Genomic DNA, 14,295 nt, shown 5'->3' with positions numbered 1-14,295 from the left:
GAAAGAGCTCAACACTGCAGAGCTGAATGGAGGTCTATAGGAAAGAGAACTCAACACTGCAGAGCTGTATGGAGGTCTGTAGGAAAGAGAGCTCCACTGATGGTACAGGTCTATCTAAAAATAGGTAGAAACAATGAAGCTGTTGCTGATGTAGCAGTGTGACTGACGGAAGGCAACAGGCTTCCATGGCAGTTTTTATAAGACAGCAAGAGAGACCCGCTGCAGGTTGAGATGAGGAAGAGCAGGTGGCAGACACGCCCACCCAGTGACACACGCATGCGCACACAGAGAGAGAGAGAGAGAGAGACACACACACACACACACACACACACACACACACACAGAGAGAGAGAGAAACACACAGAGAGACAGACACACACACACACACACAGGGTTTGGCGTCGGGGAATGAGAGAGGAAAGCTCAGTCCCGCCACCTGTTGCCTGACTGCTGTGCAGCTGGTGAGCGTTCCTGTGATTTTATAACGTTCAGTCAGTCAGTCAGTCCTTCTTTTAAGGTTGTTTAGCAAGTAAACCCGGAGCTGTAGGAGGCGAAGGCAAAGCAAAGGAACCAGAATACAAATGCAAACTACAACTAGAATTTAAAAATGAAGAAGCAGTTCAGAGTTCCAGGTGCTGTGAGGAACAGCAGGTACTTGGAGTTGGTGTTGCATTGCACCCCACTGCAGAGCTGCTTGGGGGATAATTAGCATTGATACTGTTAGCATTGCTATTATTAGCGTTATTATTATTATTATTATTATTATTATTATTATTAATAGCATGGTTGTTTTTCTCGTTCTTGTCAGGTTGCTCGGTTGTTAGAGTGCTCTGGTCTCTGCACCATCCAGACTTTGAAACGGTCCCGAGAGATTTGCCAGTTTAAGAATTATTTAAGACTAGTTTGTGGGCTTTTAGAATGATTTTGACTCTGCTTGTGCTAATTCCTCTTCTTTCTTTCTCTCTCGTTCCCTCGTTCCCTCCCTCTCCCCCTCTCCCCCTCGTTCCCTCTCCCCCTCGTTCCCTCCCCCTCTCTTCTCCCTCGTTCCCTCCCCCTCTCTTCTCTCCCTCGTTCCCCCTCTCTCTCCCCTCCCTCGTTCCCTCTCTCTCTCCCTCCCTTGTTCCCTCTCTCTCTCTCTCTCTCTCCCTCGTTCCCTCTCTAGTTGCTGCCGGAGCTGACGAATCCCGATGAGCTCCTCTCGTACCTCGGCCCCCCCGACCTGCCCAGCAACAGCAGCGAGGACCTGCTCTCGCTGTTTGAGAACAATTAGGACTACAACTCCCAGCAGCCACTGCGCAGCATGTCTACAGAGGAACTACAACTCCCAGCGTCCACTGCACAGCACGCCTACAGACAATAGAGGAACTACAACTCCCAATGGCCATGCCTACAGAGGAACTACAACTCCCAGCGTCCATTGCACAACACGCCTACAGACAGGCAACTCCCAGCATCCAGGAGACCACAATATCCAGAGCCCACCTATAGACAACACAGGAACTACAAGTCCCAGAGCGCACCACTGCTGAGGGCTAAAGCGGATATCCACAGCTCCTGTCTGTCTCTGTGAGAACTGACAGAGAAACTCCATCTCCCAGATTCCCCTGCGGCCAGCGTAGGCACCCAGCACTGAGAGCACAGTGCGTGTGGTCTTACTGAGAGTTCTGCAGTTCTGGAAGTGAAGTTAAATTGAGGAGGGAGGGATGGAGGAAGCCTAGGAATTATAAATCTCAAAGTAAAAAATCAAAAATAACCCACTTTTTTTTTTTTTAAATAAACTTTTAAATTCTATTCGAGAAATAATGTGGACCATCGATTGTGATCAGTGATGGGTTTGGAATTGATGAATTGGGAATGGATTTTAAGAATGAATCGAGGAGACCGGGGTTCACCCCAGCCCCGGCCCCTCGCAGCTTGAGCCAGGGTGCGAGGTGCAGTACCTGGTGCTGGACAGTAGGGGGCAGTGGACGGCTTCGGGTGTCTTTTTTTTTTTTTATTATTATTTTTAACTTTTTTTTTTTTTTTTCGATCTTGTATCTAAAAGGACGCGCAGATGAATTTTTAAATGACTCTCGGACCGTTTTTATTTATTATAACAGCATTTTAAAAAGGAGCCGGGGTGCTTGTGGCGGCCTTGTTGTTTTGTTTTTGCTGGTGAGGTCATTCCTCTGCAGTGTCTTGGGACCACAGAGTTGTGCATTTTGAGTTGTGCATTTTGACCCTCGTGGGTTTCTGTAGTTGGTCGACAATGAAAAGAGACTGATAAGCCCCCCCCCCCCCCCTTCAAAATGTACTTGTAATGGTAGATTTTGTTGCAGAATGGACATTAACGCTGTTCTCATCCTCTGATGCTGTACAAAGCAAGCTAAGTGTTGGATCTATGGTGTTTGATATATAAAAAAAAAAGATTTGTCTCTGCATTGGAGAGAATGAAAAGATATTGAAATTAAAAGGTGAAGTTTATTATTATTATTATTATTTTTTAAGAAAGTGGAAATCCCAAAAGAAAAAAAAGCACAATGTGTTTGCTCCTTGTAAATATTGAATTGGAATAAACACTATTGCAATCCTACACGCACACACACACACAGAGAGATACGCACTGACACGCACACACGCACACAGAGATATGCACTGACACGCACACACACAGATACACACTGACACACAGAGATACGCACTGACACGCACGCACACAGATACACACCGACACACAGAGATACGCACTGACACGCACGCACACAGAGATACGCACTGACACGCACGCACACAGAGATACGCACTGACACGCACACACACAGATACACACTGACACACAGAGATACGCACTGACACGCACGCACACAGATACACACCGACACACAGAGATACGCACTGACACGCACGCACACAGATACACACCGACACACAGAGATACGCACTGACACGCACGCACACAGAGATACGCACTGACACGCACGCACACAGAGATACGCACTGACACGCACGCACACAGAGATACGCACTGACACGCACACACACAGAGATACGCACTGACACGCACACACACAGATACACACTGACATGCACACTGGCACTGACACGCACACACACACAGATGCACTGACACACAAACACAGGCACGCAAACTGACTGACGCACGCACACCGACACGCACACGTTTAGAATGGCAGTGACAAGCTCGCCTGTTTCTTGTAAAATGACTTTCATTATTTATAACTGCTGCCCTTCTAAATGAAGCATTAGGGCTGCCTGTGACTCTCCCTGATTCACAGTGTGGATGATGAGGATGATGAGGAGGATCTCTAGAGGGGCGTGGTTTAGTGGACATGCTGGAGGACTATGCTAGTGTGTGTCATTTCAAGGTATATATATATATATATAATATATATATAAAGTGTGTGTCATACTCCTCTTTTTTATTATTAAAGATAATTGGTGTAAAAAAACAAAACTAAAAACCTTCTGGTGTCTGTTTGTAACGGGCTCAGCTGTGCTCACTTCAATATATATATATATTATTATTATTATTATTATTATTATTATTATTATTATTTGTTTATTTAGCAGACGCCTTTATCCAAGGTGACTTACAGAGACTAGGGTGTGTGAACTATGCATCAGCTGCAGATTCACTTACAACTACGTCTCACCCGAAAGACGGAGCACAAGGAGGTTAAGTGACTTGCTCAGGGTCACACAATGAGTCAGTGGCTGAGGTGGGATTTGAACCGGGGACCTCCTGGTTACAAGCCCTTTTCTTTAACCACTGGACCACACAGCCTCATATATATATAAATATATATAAAAAATCCAGGCTTGATTTAAACACAGAAGAAAATGCACAACAAATCAATAAGAATTACCATTACAGTGACAGCAGAATTGTTTGCTGGAATTTCAATGTATTTGTATTTATTTTTCGCTTCGTGCCCCAGGCAGGGCCATGCAGCACTAATACAGAGAGAGACCCGAGTCGAGCAGACTCAGAAACAAACAATACAAGAACACTTATTTATTTCTTAGCAGACACCCTTATCCAGGGCAACTTACAATTGTTACAAGATATCGCATTATTTTTACATACAATTCCCCATTTATACAGTTGGGTTTTTTACTGGAGCAATCCAGGTAAAGTACTTTGCTCAAGGGTACAGCAGCAGTGTCCCCCCACCTGGGATTGAACCCACGACCCTCCGGTCAAGAGTCCAGAGCCCTGACCACTATTTCACACTGCTATCCTATTTTTATTTACATATATATACCCTGAAGATAAAGGCATTATTGGAGCGGGACCCTTGTGTAGGATGATAATCTGGTAACAAGCTCAGCTGTGTCTCTCAGTGAAACCAGGAATGGTTCAAACTGCTGTGGATTGCGAGTCTACTTTCCAAACATTTCATAATTTACAATAGGGATTGATATAAGACTCCTATTGCATAGCAGTTTTGCCCACTCCAGGTTAGACTAGGAGCTTGATTAGCCACAGTGTGTACAGGTAACAAGCTCAGGTGTGTGTTTTTTTGTTTTTTTTTAAAATTAACTCTCAGTACGCAATCAGAGAGACAGGGAGAGAACGACATTTCTGACGTCACTGTAACAGAGTCCTCCGAGAGCAGACGCGCACACCAAACCTGAAGTGCAATTACACCTGACGACCACCTGGGGGCGCTGCTGGAACGGGTTAAACTGGAAAGGCGCGGTCGAGAGGTCTTGCTCAAGGCTTGCATAGGTTTTGAAGCAGTGACGGTGCTATGGAGCCGGGTGCAGATGCGGTCCGTCTCAGGTTACTGTGAGGCGTAGTCCTTCATTTCCGAGGGTGTCACAAGGCTAGCAGTGTAATTCTACACCCGACCTGAATAAGGTCGTGTTTCACGTTTAAATGGGCGAGCGCTGTCTGTTACAAAGTCCAGGTTTCAGATCAATCGGTTCACCGCTTTCCAAGGAGAAGATTTTAAAAGGCTTTCCCAAAAAAATGCGTCAATGTTTTTGTTTGTTTGTTTGTTTGTTTGTTAGTTTTTTGCATCTGAACTGTAAGCTACACGGGATGATACCTGCCGAGTTTCATGCTGTTTGGTTATTTGGTTGGTTGATTGGAGCTGTTTAAAGTTTTGGGAGGAAAAAGGACAATAATAAAATAAAATAAAAATTAAAAAATTAAAAACATCTTTACAATAACAACCGGCTTCCCAAGCCAGCCTGGAACCCTAATAATAATAATAATAATAATACTGCCAGTTTGAGCCGGCCCGATTGCACCATTATAAATGACTGTATATTCTTGCATTATTAAACCAATATTAAGTTATAAAAGCCAGACTACATGAATTGAAAAAAAAACGTCTGCATTTACCGTGGGGTTAAGACTATTGAGAAACTGGCCCCATAGCGGCTCTAACACGGTCTGCTTTGTGAAGTCAACTATAGAGCTCCAGATCCAACGTGGCGGACAGAGCGACACAGTTTCATTACCTTCTGTATACGGGGAGGGGGTGGGCGGTTTACAAGCGCCGCCCATTACTGCTTTCTGACACCTAATTGGATTAGAATTCCCGGCAAAGCGTTCCAAATCTCTTGCTTACTGGCCACGTTCGTTGTCGATTACGCCCCTCTGCTATGACCACACCCCTATCGTTTTTAAAAAAAAATGCGGGCGGCTCGCCTTTTTATTGGTCCGCTCTGGTGTCATTCGATATTCCTGGCCCTTCTATTGGCTGGGGCGCTCCCTGCGGGTGCCTTGCCGCGGTATAAAAGCGTGTCCACAGGATTCGAAACCTTTTTCGTTCCAAACCTGAGCCGGGTAGGACGAGGTTGATTCAGCACGCTTTAGCACCGAGACCAAGCGAGTCAAATCCGACGCGATGGCTTTACCTAGGGTCTTCTTCGACATGGCAATTGACGGCCAGGTCATCGGCAGAGTTATTATGGAGGTAATCGCAGTTGTAAATATAACATTTTTTGGAAAACGCAAGTCTAAAAACGAGGAATGTAAAGATAATATTGCATTGTATTGGCTTTGCTTTATTTAACAAATTGCCGGTATGCCTCCTGCTGCATCGGCCGATAAATAACTAAAATACTCAAATCTGTACAATAGGTGTAAACATAATAATTCAACGATAAATGGTTGGTTTTTTTTTTAAAAGCAACGTTTTTTATGTTCGAGACGGTTTTCAAAGTGATAGTTAAACACGCTGCCGATTGCATTGCTTACCGTTAGACGCGTTTTGTTTTGTCCAGTTATTTATAGCGACACACGGGCGTGCATCGGTCAGATTCAAATAGAAGCTGCTTGGTGCAGAGCTGCGTGTTTTTTTAAGCTGTACAGTATTTGAAAGAAACGCTTGTGCAAAAGTATCGGTTTTGCGTGGAGTTGTTAGGCCACGTTTTGGGGCACGGTTTTGAAAAAAAAACTACTAATGGCAGGTTATGTGTATCGGTAAAGAATTGCATGTAATTAAATGAGTGATTTGGGTATATAATTAGTGTAAAGTTGGTGTGGGGGGAAAAAACACGCGTGTGCATTTTTCACGAGAAAGTCTGATTTTCCTTGGTCTGTGTTACTGCCGCCATTTCATTGTCATCTTGCGAGTCGGAGAATCGAGAGGCCATTTTGGGGTAGATGTAGAGATCTCATGGATTTTAATAATTTATATATTTGATTGCGTGCGAGAGAGGGACTGCGCCGCAGCGAACTATTGCAGAACTAACCGCGTGCTATAAATAAACGAAGTCGTTGTGTAAAGCGAGGGACGGCGGAGATAAATTGTATCTTAGTTTTATGATTATTTTTTTTGTATAATGATCGGAAGTCGGGTGTTGTCCTTTTTCTCCGGCTGACTGTAGAAATATGCCGCATTTATGATGCATCGCGTTAATGCCTTCGTTTAAAAAATAAGAATTTCGCAATATTTTGTTGAAACAAGTTAACGCACCATCGATGCGAGGGTGCGACGTGGATGTCGCTTTTCCAGCGGAAGTATCGGCATTTTTATCCCCCATATTTATTGCTCCTGTCTGGATGCAAGGCTGGGCCACGCTTTGCTTAATTATAGCTTTTATTCAGTCGCTAATTCATGCAATTTGCAAGGAGAGACACACATCGTGTGTAAACCGCACACTTTTCTGTATTTAATTCCTATATAAACCAGCGTTCTGTTTAAGCGTGTGCGCGCTGCGCGTCCCCGGCAGGGCGCGCCTCTTTGTTTAGCTGATCAACACGTGGGCGAGGAAGGGAGGCAAGCTTTATATTATATTGTACATTAATCCTTATATATAAATCTAGACCCAATCGAAGCGCCGGGGTAGGATGCGTAATTTTATTCCACTGAACGTGATATTAAAACTGATGCATTTCAACTGCAGGCAATGCTTTGTAACTACATAGATGTATATAATTTTGTCTAATGCTGCACGATCGGTTCGGGTGGTACCCGTTTTATAAAACCGCTGCAAACAAGCGGTCCGCATTGCTGCTGCAGTCGGTACTGCGGACCACGCTGCGTGCAGCGGCAGCCGGCGTGCGTCAAGAAACGTATGACGTATTGGTTTAGGAGGGGGTTCTTGCCTGTGTAAAACGCTTACCTTTTTAAAATCTTAAAATACTCCATGCGTACCCAAATAAGGTGTCCTTGCAAATGCACGCCGCGCCAATTAAAAGGTGTGGCTTGGCACGACTCGACGACAGTCTTCTGGTTTTTAAAGAGAATTAAAAATAAAATAAATACAGCAAACTGGTCTCCTGTCCGAGGAGAATCCGATTCCAACAGGATAAACGCCGAGTGTTCAGTTTTGTCAATTACTACATTAATTCCCCCCCCCCCCCCCCCCCCAATTCGTTTGTCGGTGTCCGTGCTGAATAAATTGCTGTGTGTATAATTTAACGAGCTGTCTTTTACCAATGATCGCAGTCTAATTGCATCAATGCTGGGGAAAAAAAGCTATTTTTAAAATCGGGTTATATTTTAAAAATAAATGCGAGATCGGTGCACGGGGATATGCAGATAGTTTTAACCGTTTTATAAAGAGTCATTAATTTTTAAAATGCAGGTGTTGTGCAATCTCGCAAAGGTGAGGGGCGGGGCACAGAACGTGGGTGTCGGTAGCCCCTCCCATTTGGAACGCCCCCGGGCGGATCACATTCGGAGCGGCAGTTCCGGCAGAAGAGAAATTTTCTGCCTTAAATCGCAGGGTGTGTGTTTTTAAAAGCAATACATAATCGCCACACCCTGGTTTTGAAAGTACTGTGGGGGATGTTGGCTGTGTGTGTGTGGGGGAAAAATACCAGCATCAGGCGCGGGTGGGGTTATCACACACTTTATTGAGGCAGGGTTGTTCTGCGGTTTGCAATGAACGTGATCATAACAATTTAAGAATTTTTAAATATTGTCTGTTCGCAGACGCCCTTATCCAGTGCGACTTGCAGAACAACAGCTGGATGGTGGCCGTTTTAAGTCAACGGGTGAAAGGAGGCGCTGATGGTCAGCAAGTAGGGGTTCAAATAAAAGGCGTTTTGCTGCGGTCCAGATTGACCTGCCGTTGTGTTTTAAGATTTGAGAAACCGGTGTCGTGGCGGCTCTAGTGTGATCTGCTTTGTGCAGTAAACTGTGGAGCCCTTGAGCCAAAATGGCGGACACAGCGTCACAGTTTCACGTTTTCAAAATCTAAATACTGCATATTCACCCTGGGAGTGGAGTACAGTGCAGGATATATATACACACAGCTAATACTTAACTCTGTAGGCACCCTATTGTTTTTAGAGCTGATTTTTAGATGGATTGCATAGCAGGGGGCCCCGTGTGTGCGCCTTTTAGAAGTGGAAATGTATCCATGAGTAAAAAACACGTTGTCGGACTCTTTACCCAGTGAATTAACAACAAAACTAAGGATGATAAATAGCAGTTCAAGTTAAACGTGGTTTTGTTTATTCCCTAAATAAATAGTATGAAGCTGGCAATGCATTATTTCTCATGTTTTTTCATTCCATGCCGTTTCAGTTTAACGGTAAACCGCGACGAGTTCATGAAGGAACCAGTTTTATTTTTGTAGCTTGAACGAGGAAACGAAAACTGGAATTGTAACTTTTAAAAACGCTTCAATTAAAACACCCGAATGATGTTGTGAAGGGCGTGGCGGGGTCCGTTTTTGGTTGTTGTTTTATTACATTCCACACAAGTCACAGCACAGTATCTAATTGTCTGTATAAATCCCGGCACCGTGTTTTCAGGGTGCTGGTGACGTGAGGCGTTTCAGAAAGACTTGCTTGCCTGGTTACTGTCTCGCCCTAAAGCAGCACAGCGCAGTTTTTTTTTTTTTTTTTTGGCCCAGCTGGCTTTCCGTAACGCTCACATAATCCGGTTTGTTTACTTTTTGCCTTCCTAAAACTTTTATAGAGGCTCAAGAGCGTCTGTGTTGAGCCTGCGTTTGTTTGAGAAATATTTCTCGTGTTACGCGGAGCGCTCTTTCATAATTTTATTTAATAAATGTTGCGCAAATTCTTGAGACAGTAAGTGGCAGGTATTTGACATTTTGTATTGAATATGAACATCTGATTTTTTTGAATCCGAATACAGGCCAAAATATTCGTTCAGATATGTCCCAGCACCAATATATAGATAAATAGATAGATATAGGCTCTCTCTGTCTGTCTGTCGCTGTCTCTCTGTCTGTGTCTGTCTGTCTCTGTCCGTCTCTCTCTCTCTCTCTCTCTGTCTGTGTGTCTCTCTCCGTCTTTCTCTGTCTGTCTGTGTGTCTCTCTCTCTCTCTCTCTCTGTCTGTCTCTGTCTCTCTCTGTCTGTCTCTTAATTCTAGATGATGCAGTTCTTTAGTCCATAGCTGTTATAAGCTCACTTGGGTCCCCCCCCCCTCCTCCTCCTCCTCCTCCTCTCTTCCCTCTCTTCTGCAGCTGTCTCTCCTCATGAGGAGGCGTGGCAGGGGACCTGTCGGGTGCAGGAGTCGCTGCTCTCGGGGTTATTCCTCCTCCTCCTCTCCTCTCTTCCCTCTCTTCTGCAGCTGTCTCTCCTCATGAGGAGGCGTGGCAGGGGACCTGTCAGGTGCAGGAGTCGCTGATCTCAGGGTTATTTCTCCCCTCGCAGTGAAATTAGACGTGTTTTCACAGCATTTCACCCTCTAAAAATAGACTCTTCAAGATCTCTCATGATTTCAAAACATTATGCACTGTCACTGTAGATATAACTTGCTGTGATCCTAACTGGCTGCATCCTAGTTCATATTGTATTCCAGTAGTGTTATTATTTGCACTGACTGTAAACTACACTGTTTAAATATGAAGCTTGCATTGTAACCCTGTACTGCCCTGGAACACCTGTGAGAGTCGCCTGGAATAAAGACGTCTGACAAATAATTCATGAGAAGCAACACCTAACTTGCTGTCTTTTTTTTTTTTCTGTTTTGTTTTTCAGCTCCGGTCTGATGTTGTACCGAAGACTGCTGGTAAGATCTGTTCGATATGTTTGCATGATAATTATATATCGCAATTATTTATTTCTTAGACGCCCTTATCCAGGGCGACTTGCAATTGTTACAAGATATCACATTATTTTTACATACAATTCCCCATTTATACAGTTGGGTTTTTACTGGAGCAATCTAGGTAAAGTACCTTGCTCAAGGGTACAGCAGCAGTGCCCCCCACCTGGGATTGAACCCACGACCCTCCGGTCAAGAGTCCAGAGCCCTGACCACTACTCCATGCTTGCTGTAAAGTTTAATTTTTATGATTCATGTTTGTTATATATATGTGTGTGTCTGGTGAAGTCTCACGTGTGTATTTTTTTTTATAGAAAATTTCCGTGCTCTGTGCACTGGGGAGAAGGGTTTTGGCTACAAGGGCTCCTGCTTCCACAGAGTGATCCCTGACTTCATGTGCCAGGTACTGAGGAGACGGAACACAACAGCCACTGCTTTGATTTTACTGCGTTTGCGTGCATCTACGTCCATCTGTATTGAATTCATACGCTGGGGCGGGGGGGGGGGGGGGGGGGGGGAGTCCAAACGGTATTTCAGTAACAAAACGTTGCTGGCTCTGTCTGCAGCTTCATTCTGCTCCATGCCACTAACCACTACTGCACACTGCTGCCCAGTATCAAACCCAAGCAAGTAATATATATATATATATATATATATAACAAACATACACATGTAATAATCTCTATATATACATATAAAAAATTAAAACCTATTTAAATGGAGAAACCTGCTGTGAAACTGGTTCTTCCTCTCCCCACCAGGGCGGCGACTTCACCAACCACAACGGGACTGGCGGCAAGTCTATCTACGGCAACAAGTTCCAGGATGAGAACTTCAGCCTGAAGCACACTGGCCCCGGGATCCTGTCCATGGCCAACGCAGGCCCTAACACCAACGGCTCCCAGTTCTTCGTCTGCACCGCCAAGACCGCCTGGTGAGCCCCCCCGCCCCCCCCCCCCCCCCCGCACTGTGCCCTGAACCATGCCTGGGATTACTGCCTGTGTACACGGGGAGAAACAAGCTGCTAGGGAAACCTGGACGGGGTGACACTGCTGTGCAATAGGAGTCTGATTCCCATCCCTTTATTATTTATTATTATTATAATAATCCATTTATTATCGCAGGGCTGGGAATAAGCCTTCCATTGCACAGCAGTGTGATCCATTCCTGGTTTCACTGTGAGTTTAATAATCAGACACACCTGAGCTTGTTAGCTAGACACACTGGGGCTGATCAAGCTGCTAGTAAAACCTGGACTGGCTGACACTGCTGTGCAATAGGAGTCTGATTTCCATCTCTCTCTCTCTCTCTGTCTCTCTCTCTCTGTCTGTCTGTGTGTCTCTCCCTCTCAGGCTGGATGGGAAGCATGTGGTGTTCGGTCAGGTTGTGGAGGGAATGGATATCATCAAGAAGGTGGAAGGCTACGGCTCTTCCAGTGGCAAGACCTCTCGCAAGGTCACCGTGGCGGACTGCGGCCAGCTCTGAGACCCCTGACCCAAACCCCCCCACCCCCCCACTGCGCGGGACCACCCACAATTCCAGCACGCAGCACAGCCACGTCGTTCACTGCGGGTTTCTTTTAAGATATCCCACCCCCCTCCAGTCTTCATGTTTTGTTTTTTTTCTATTCAGTTAGGTGATGTTGCTGCGTTCTACCAGGAGTCGTCATTATTTTATTTTTTATTTTTTTTTCCATGAATACTCGACGGGCTTCTTTGGGTCGGACTCCAGATTGTGTATAAAAGAAACAAACAACTTACATGGAAAAGAATTAAAGATCAGATGACAAACCGAACAGTGCGTGTGTCTTCTTTCTAACCCTGCTCAAACTCCTGGCTCCTGATCACTTCAATATTAATACTAGACTTCACTGAGGGGAGCTCTGAACCTCAGGACTGGGTGCAGCAGCAGCAGCAGCAGCAGGGCTAGTGTGAGTTTGTAACCCTGCTCAAACTCCTGGCTTCTGATCATTTCAATATTAATAACAAGTTTCCAAACTAGAGGAGGCCATTCGGCCCATCTTGCTCGTTTGGTTGTTAGTAGCTTATTGATCCCAGAATCTCATCAAGCAGCTTCTAGAAGGATCCCAGGGTGTCGGCTTCAACAACATTACTGGGGAGTTGGTTCCACACCCTCACAATTCTCTGTGTAAAAAAAGTGCCTCCTATTTTCTGTTCTGTATGCCCCTTTATCTAATCTCCATTTGTGACCCCTGGTCCTTGTTTCTTTTTTTTCAGGTCGAAAAAGTCCCCTGGGTCGACATTGTCTATACCTTTTAGGAGTGTGACTGCTTGAATTGGTTCACTGCGTAGTCTTGTTTGTTCCAGACTGAATAGATTCATTTATTTTAGCCTGTCTGCATATGACATGCCTAATAGATTTCATGGAGGGGAGTTCTGAACCCCAGGACTGGGTGCAGCAGCAGCAGGGCTAGTGTGAGTTTGTAACCCTGCTCAAACTCCTGGCTCCTGATCATTTCAATATTAACTGACATCACTGAACCCCAGTCTTTGCATTAGTTTAATACACCAATGCGGAGCAGTGCTTCACCCCCCCCCCTCCTCCAGGTCTGGGGAATATGTGGAGAAGTACAGGGAGTGATGTCATAGCTCCACGGGGCGTGGCTTTCCTTCCTCGCTGGGTGATGGAAACTTTTCATCTCCCTGCAAAGTTTCAAAGTGAATCGGGAGGGGGGGTGTTAACGGCTAGTGTCATACCTTGATCAGCTCGATCCTGGGGTTATCAAAAATAACATCAGGCTCGTTTAGGGTTAGGGCTGATCAGGGTCTGTGAAACCAGCCTTGGTCCTTTCATTTTTTTTTTAACTATAATTTCTACACGTACTTTGTGTTACTCCATCAGTATATATATATATATGTGTGTGTGTGTGTATATATATATATATAAGGAAGCCACCCAAATAAATACAAGTATGAAAAAAGGAGATGTAAGGTAACCAGTACAATATAAAACAAAAAAAAACATTACATTTACAAAATATGAAGTGAAAAAATGCACTTTGCAAAACAAAAAAAGAACACATTTATAACTATCCCCTGCGTGTGGAGGTTATATATAGATATATTTTGTAACTGAGTGTTACTGTTTTGTCGCTTGAGTTTACAAATTGTAAGAAAAAAAATTGTCGGTAATCTCAACCATTTCCGTACTTTTCAATCATAAATTTATATAATACATGAGGCACTGCCAGCCAGCTTATAATCAATCTAATTAGCCAAGCCTGTTCGTCCGTCCGTCCATCTACCCGTCTGTCTGTCTGTCCGTCCATCCACCCGCCCGTCTGTCTGTCTGTCCGTCCACCCGTCCGTCCGTCCGTCTGTCCATCCACCCGTCCGTCCGTCTGTCTGTCCGTCCGTCCATCCACCCGTCTGTCCGTCCGTCCATCCTCCTGTCCGTCTGTCTGTCCGTCCACCCGTCCGTCCGTCCATCCATCCACCCGTCCGTCTGTCTGTCTGTCTGTCCGTCTGTCTGTCCGTCCGTCCACCCGTCCGTCTGTCTGTCCGTCCACCCGTCTGTCTGTCCGTCCGTCCGTCCGTACACCCGTCCATCTGTCTGTCTGTCCGTCCGTCCGTCCACCCACCCGTCCGTCCGTCCGTCTGTCTGTATGTCCGTCTGTCTATCCGTCTGTCCGTCCGTCCACCCGTCTGTCCGTCCGTCCGTCCACCCACCCGTCCGTCTGTCTGTCTGTCTGTCTGTCTGTCTGTCTGTCCGTCCACCCGTCCGTCCGGACAGACGAGTGGATGGATGGACGGACGGAAAACAAGTAAACCAGTCTTATTAAGTGAA

General features: G+C 45.3%; 2 protein-coding genes across 2 annotated transcripts in view; both read left to right on the top strand.

Annotated features, from left to right (window-relative positions):
- LOC117397790 (zinc finger MIZ domain-containing protein 2) overlaps positions 1–3,004 on the top strand; it is a 37,487-nt gene extending 34,483 nt beyond the window's left edge. The window contains 1 exon segment of the mRNA XM_059019523.1: positions 1,163–3,004. Within this exon segment, the coding sequence (XP_058875506.1) occupies positions 1,163–1,270 (108 nt within the window). The 3' untranslated portion in view covers positions 1,271–3,004.
- Positions 3,005–5,767: 2,763 nt separating this feature from the next.
- Positions 5,768–12,283, top strand: LOC117968745 (peptidyl-prolyl cis-trans isomerase-like). Its single transcript, XM_059019524.1, has 5 exons — positions 5,768–5,930; positions 10,422–10,452; positions 10,803–10,891; positions 11,250–11,422; positions 11,841–12,283. Exons 1-5 carry the CDS (start codon positions 5,862–5,864, stop codon positions 11,971–11,973), a joined length of 495 nt encoding a protein of 164 aa, XP_058875507.1. The 5' UTR covers positions 5,768–5,861; the 3' UTR covers positions 11,974–12,283.
- Positions 12,284–14,295: the final 2,012 nt, after the last annotated feature.

The sequence above is a fragment of the Acipenser ruthenus genome, unplaced genomic scaffold (genome assembly GCF_902713425.1).
Source record: "Acipenser ruthenus unplaced genomic scaffold, fAciRut3.2 maternal haplotype, whole genome shotgun sequence".
Lineage (NCBI taxonomy): Eukaryota > Metazoa > Chordata > Actinopteri > Acipenseriformes > Acipenseridae > Acipenser > Acipenser ruthenus.
This window is presented reverse-complemented; position numbering and strand designations above follow the sequence as displayed.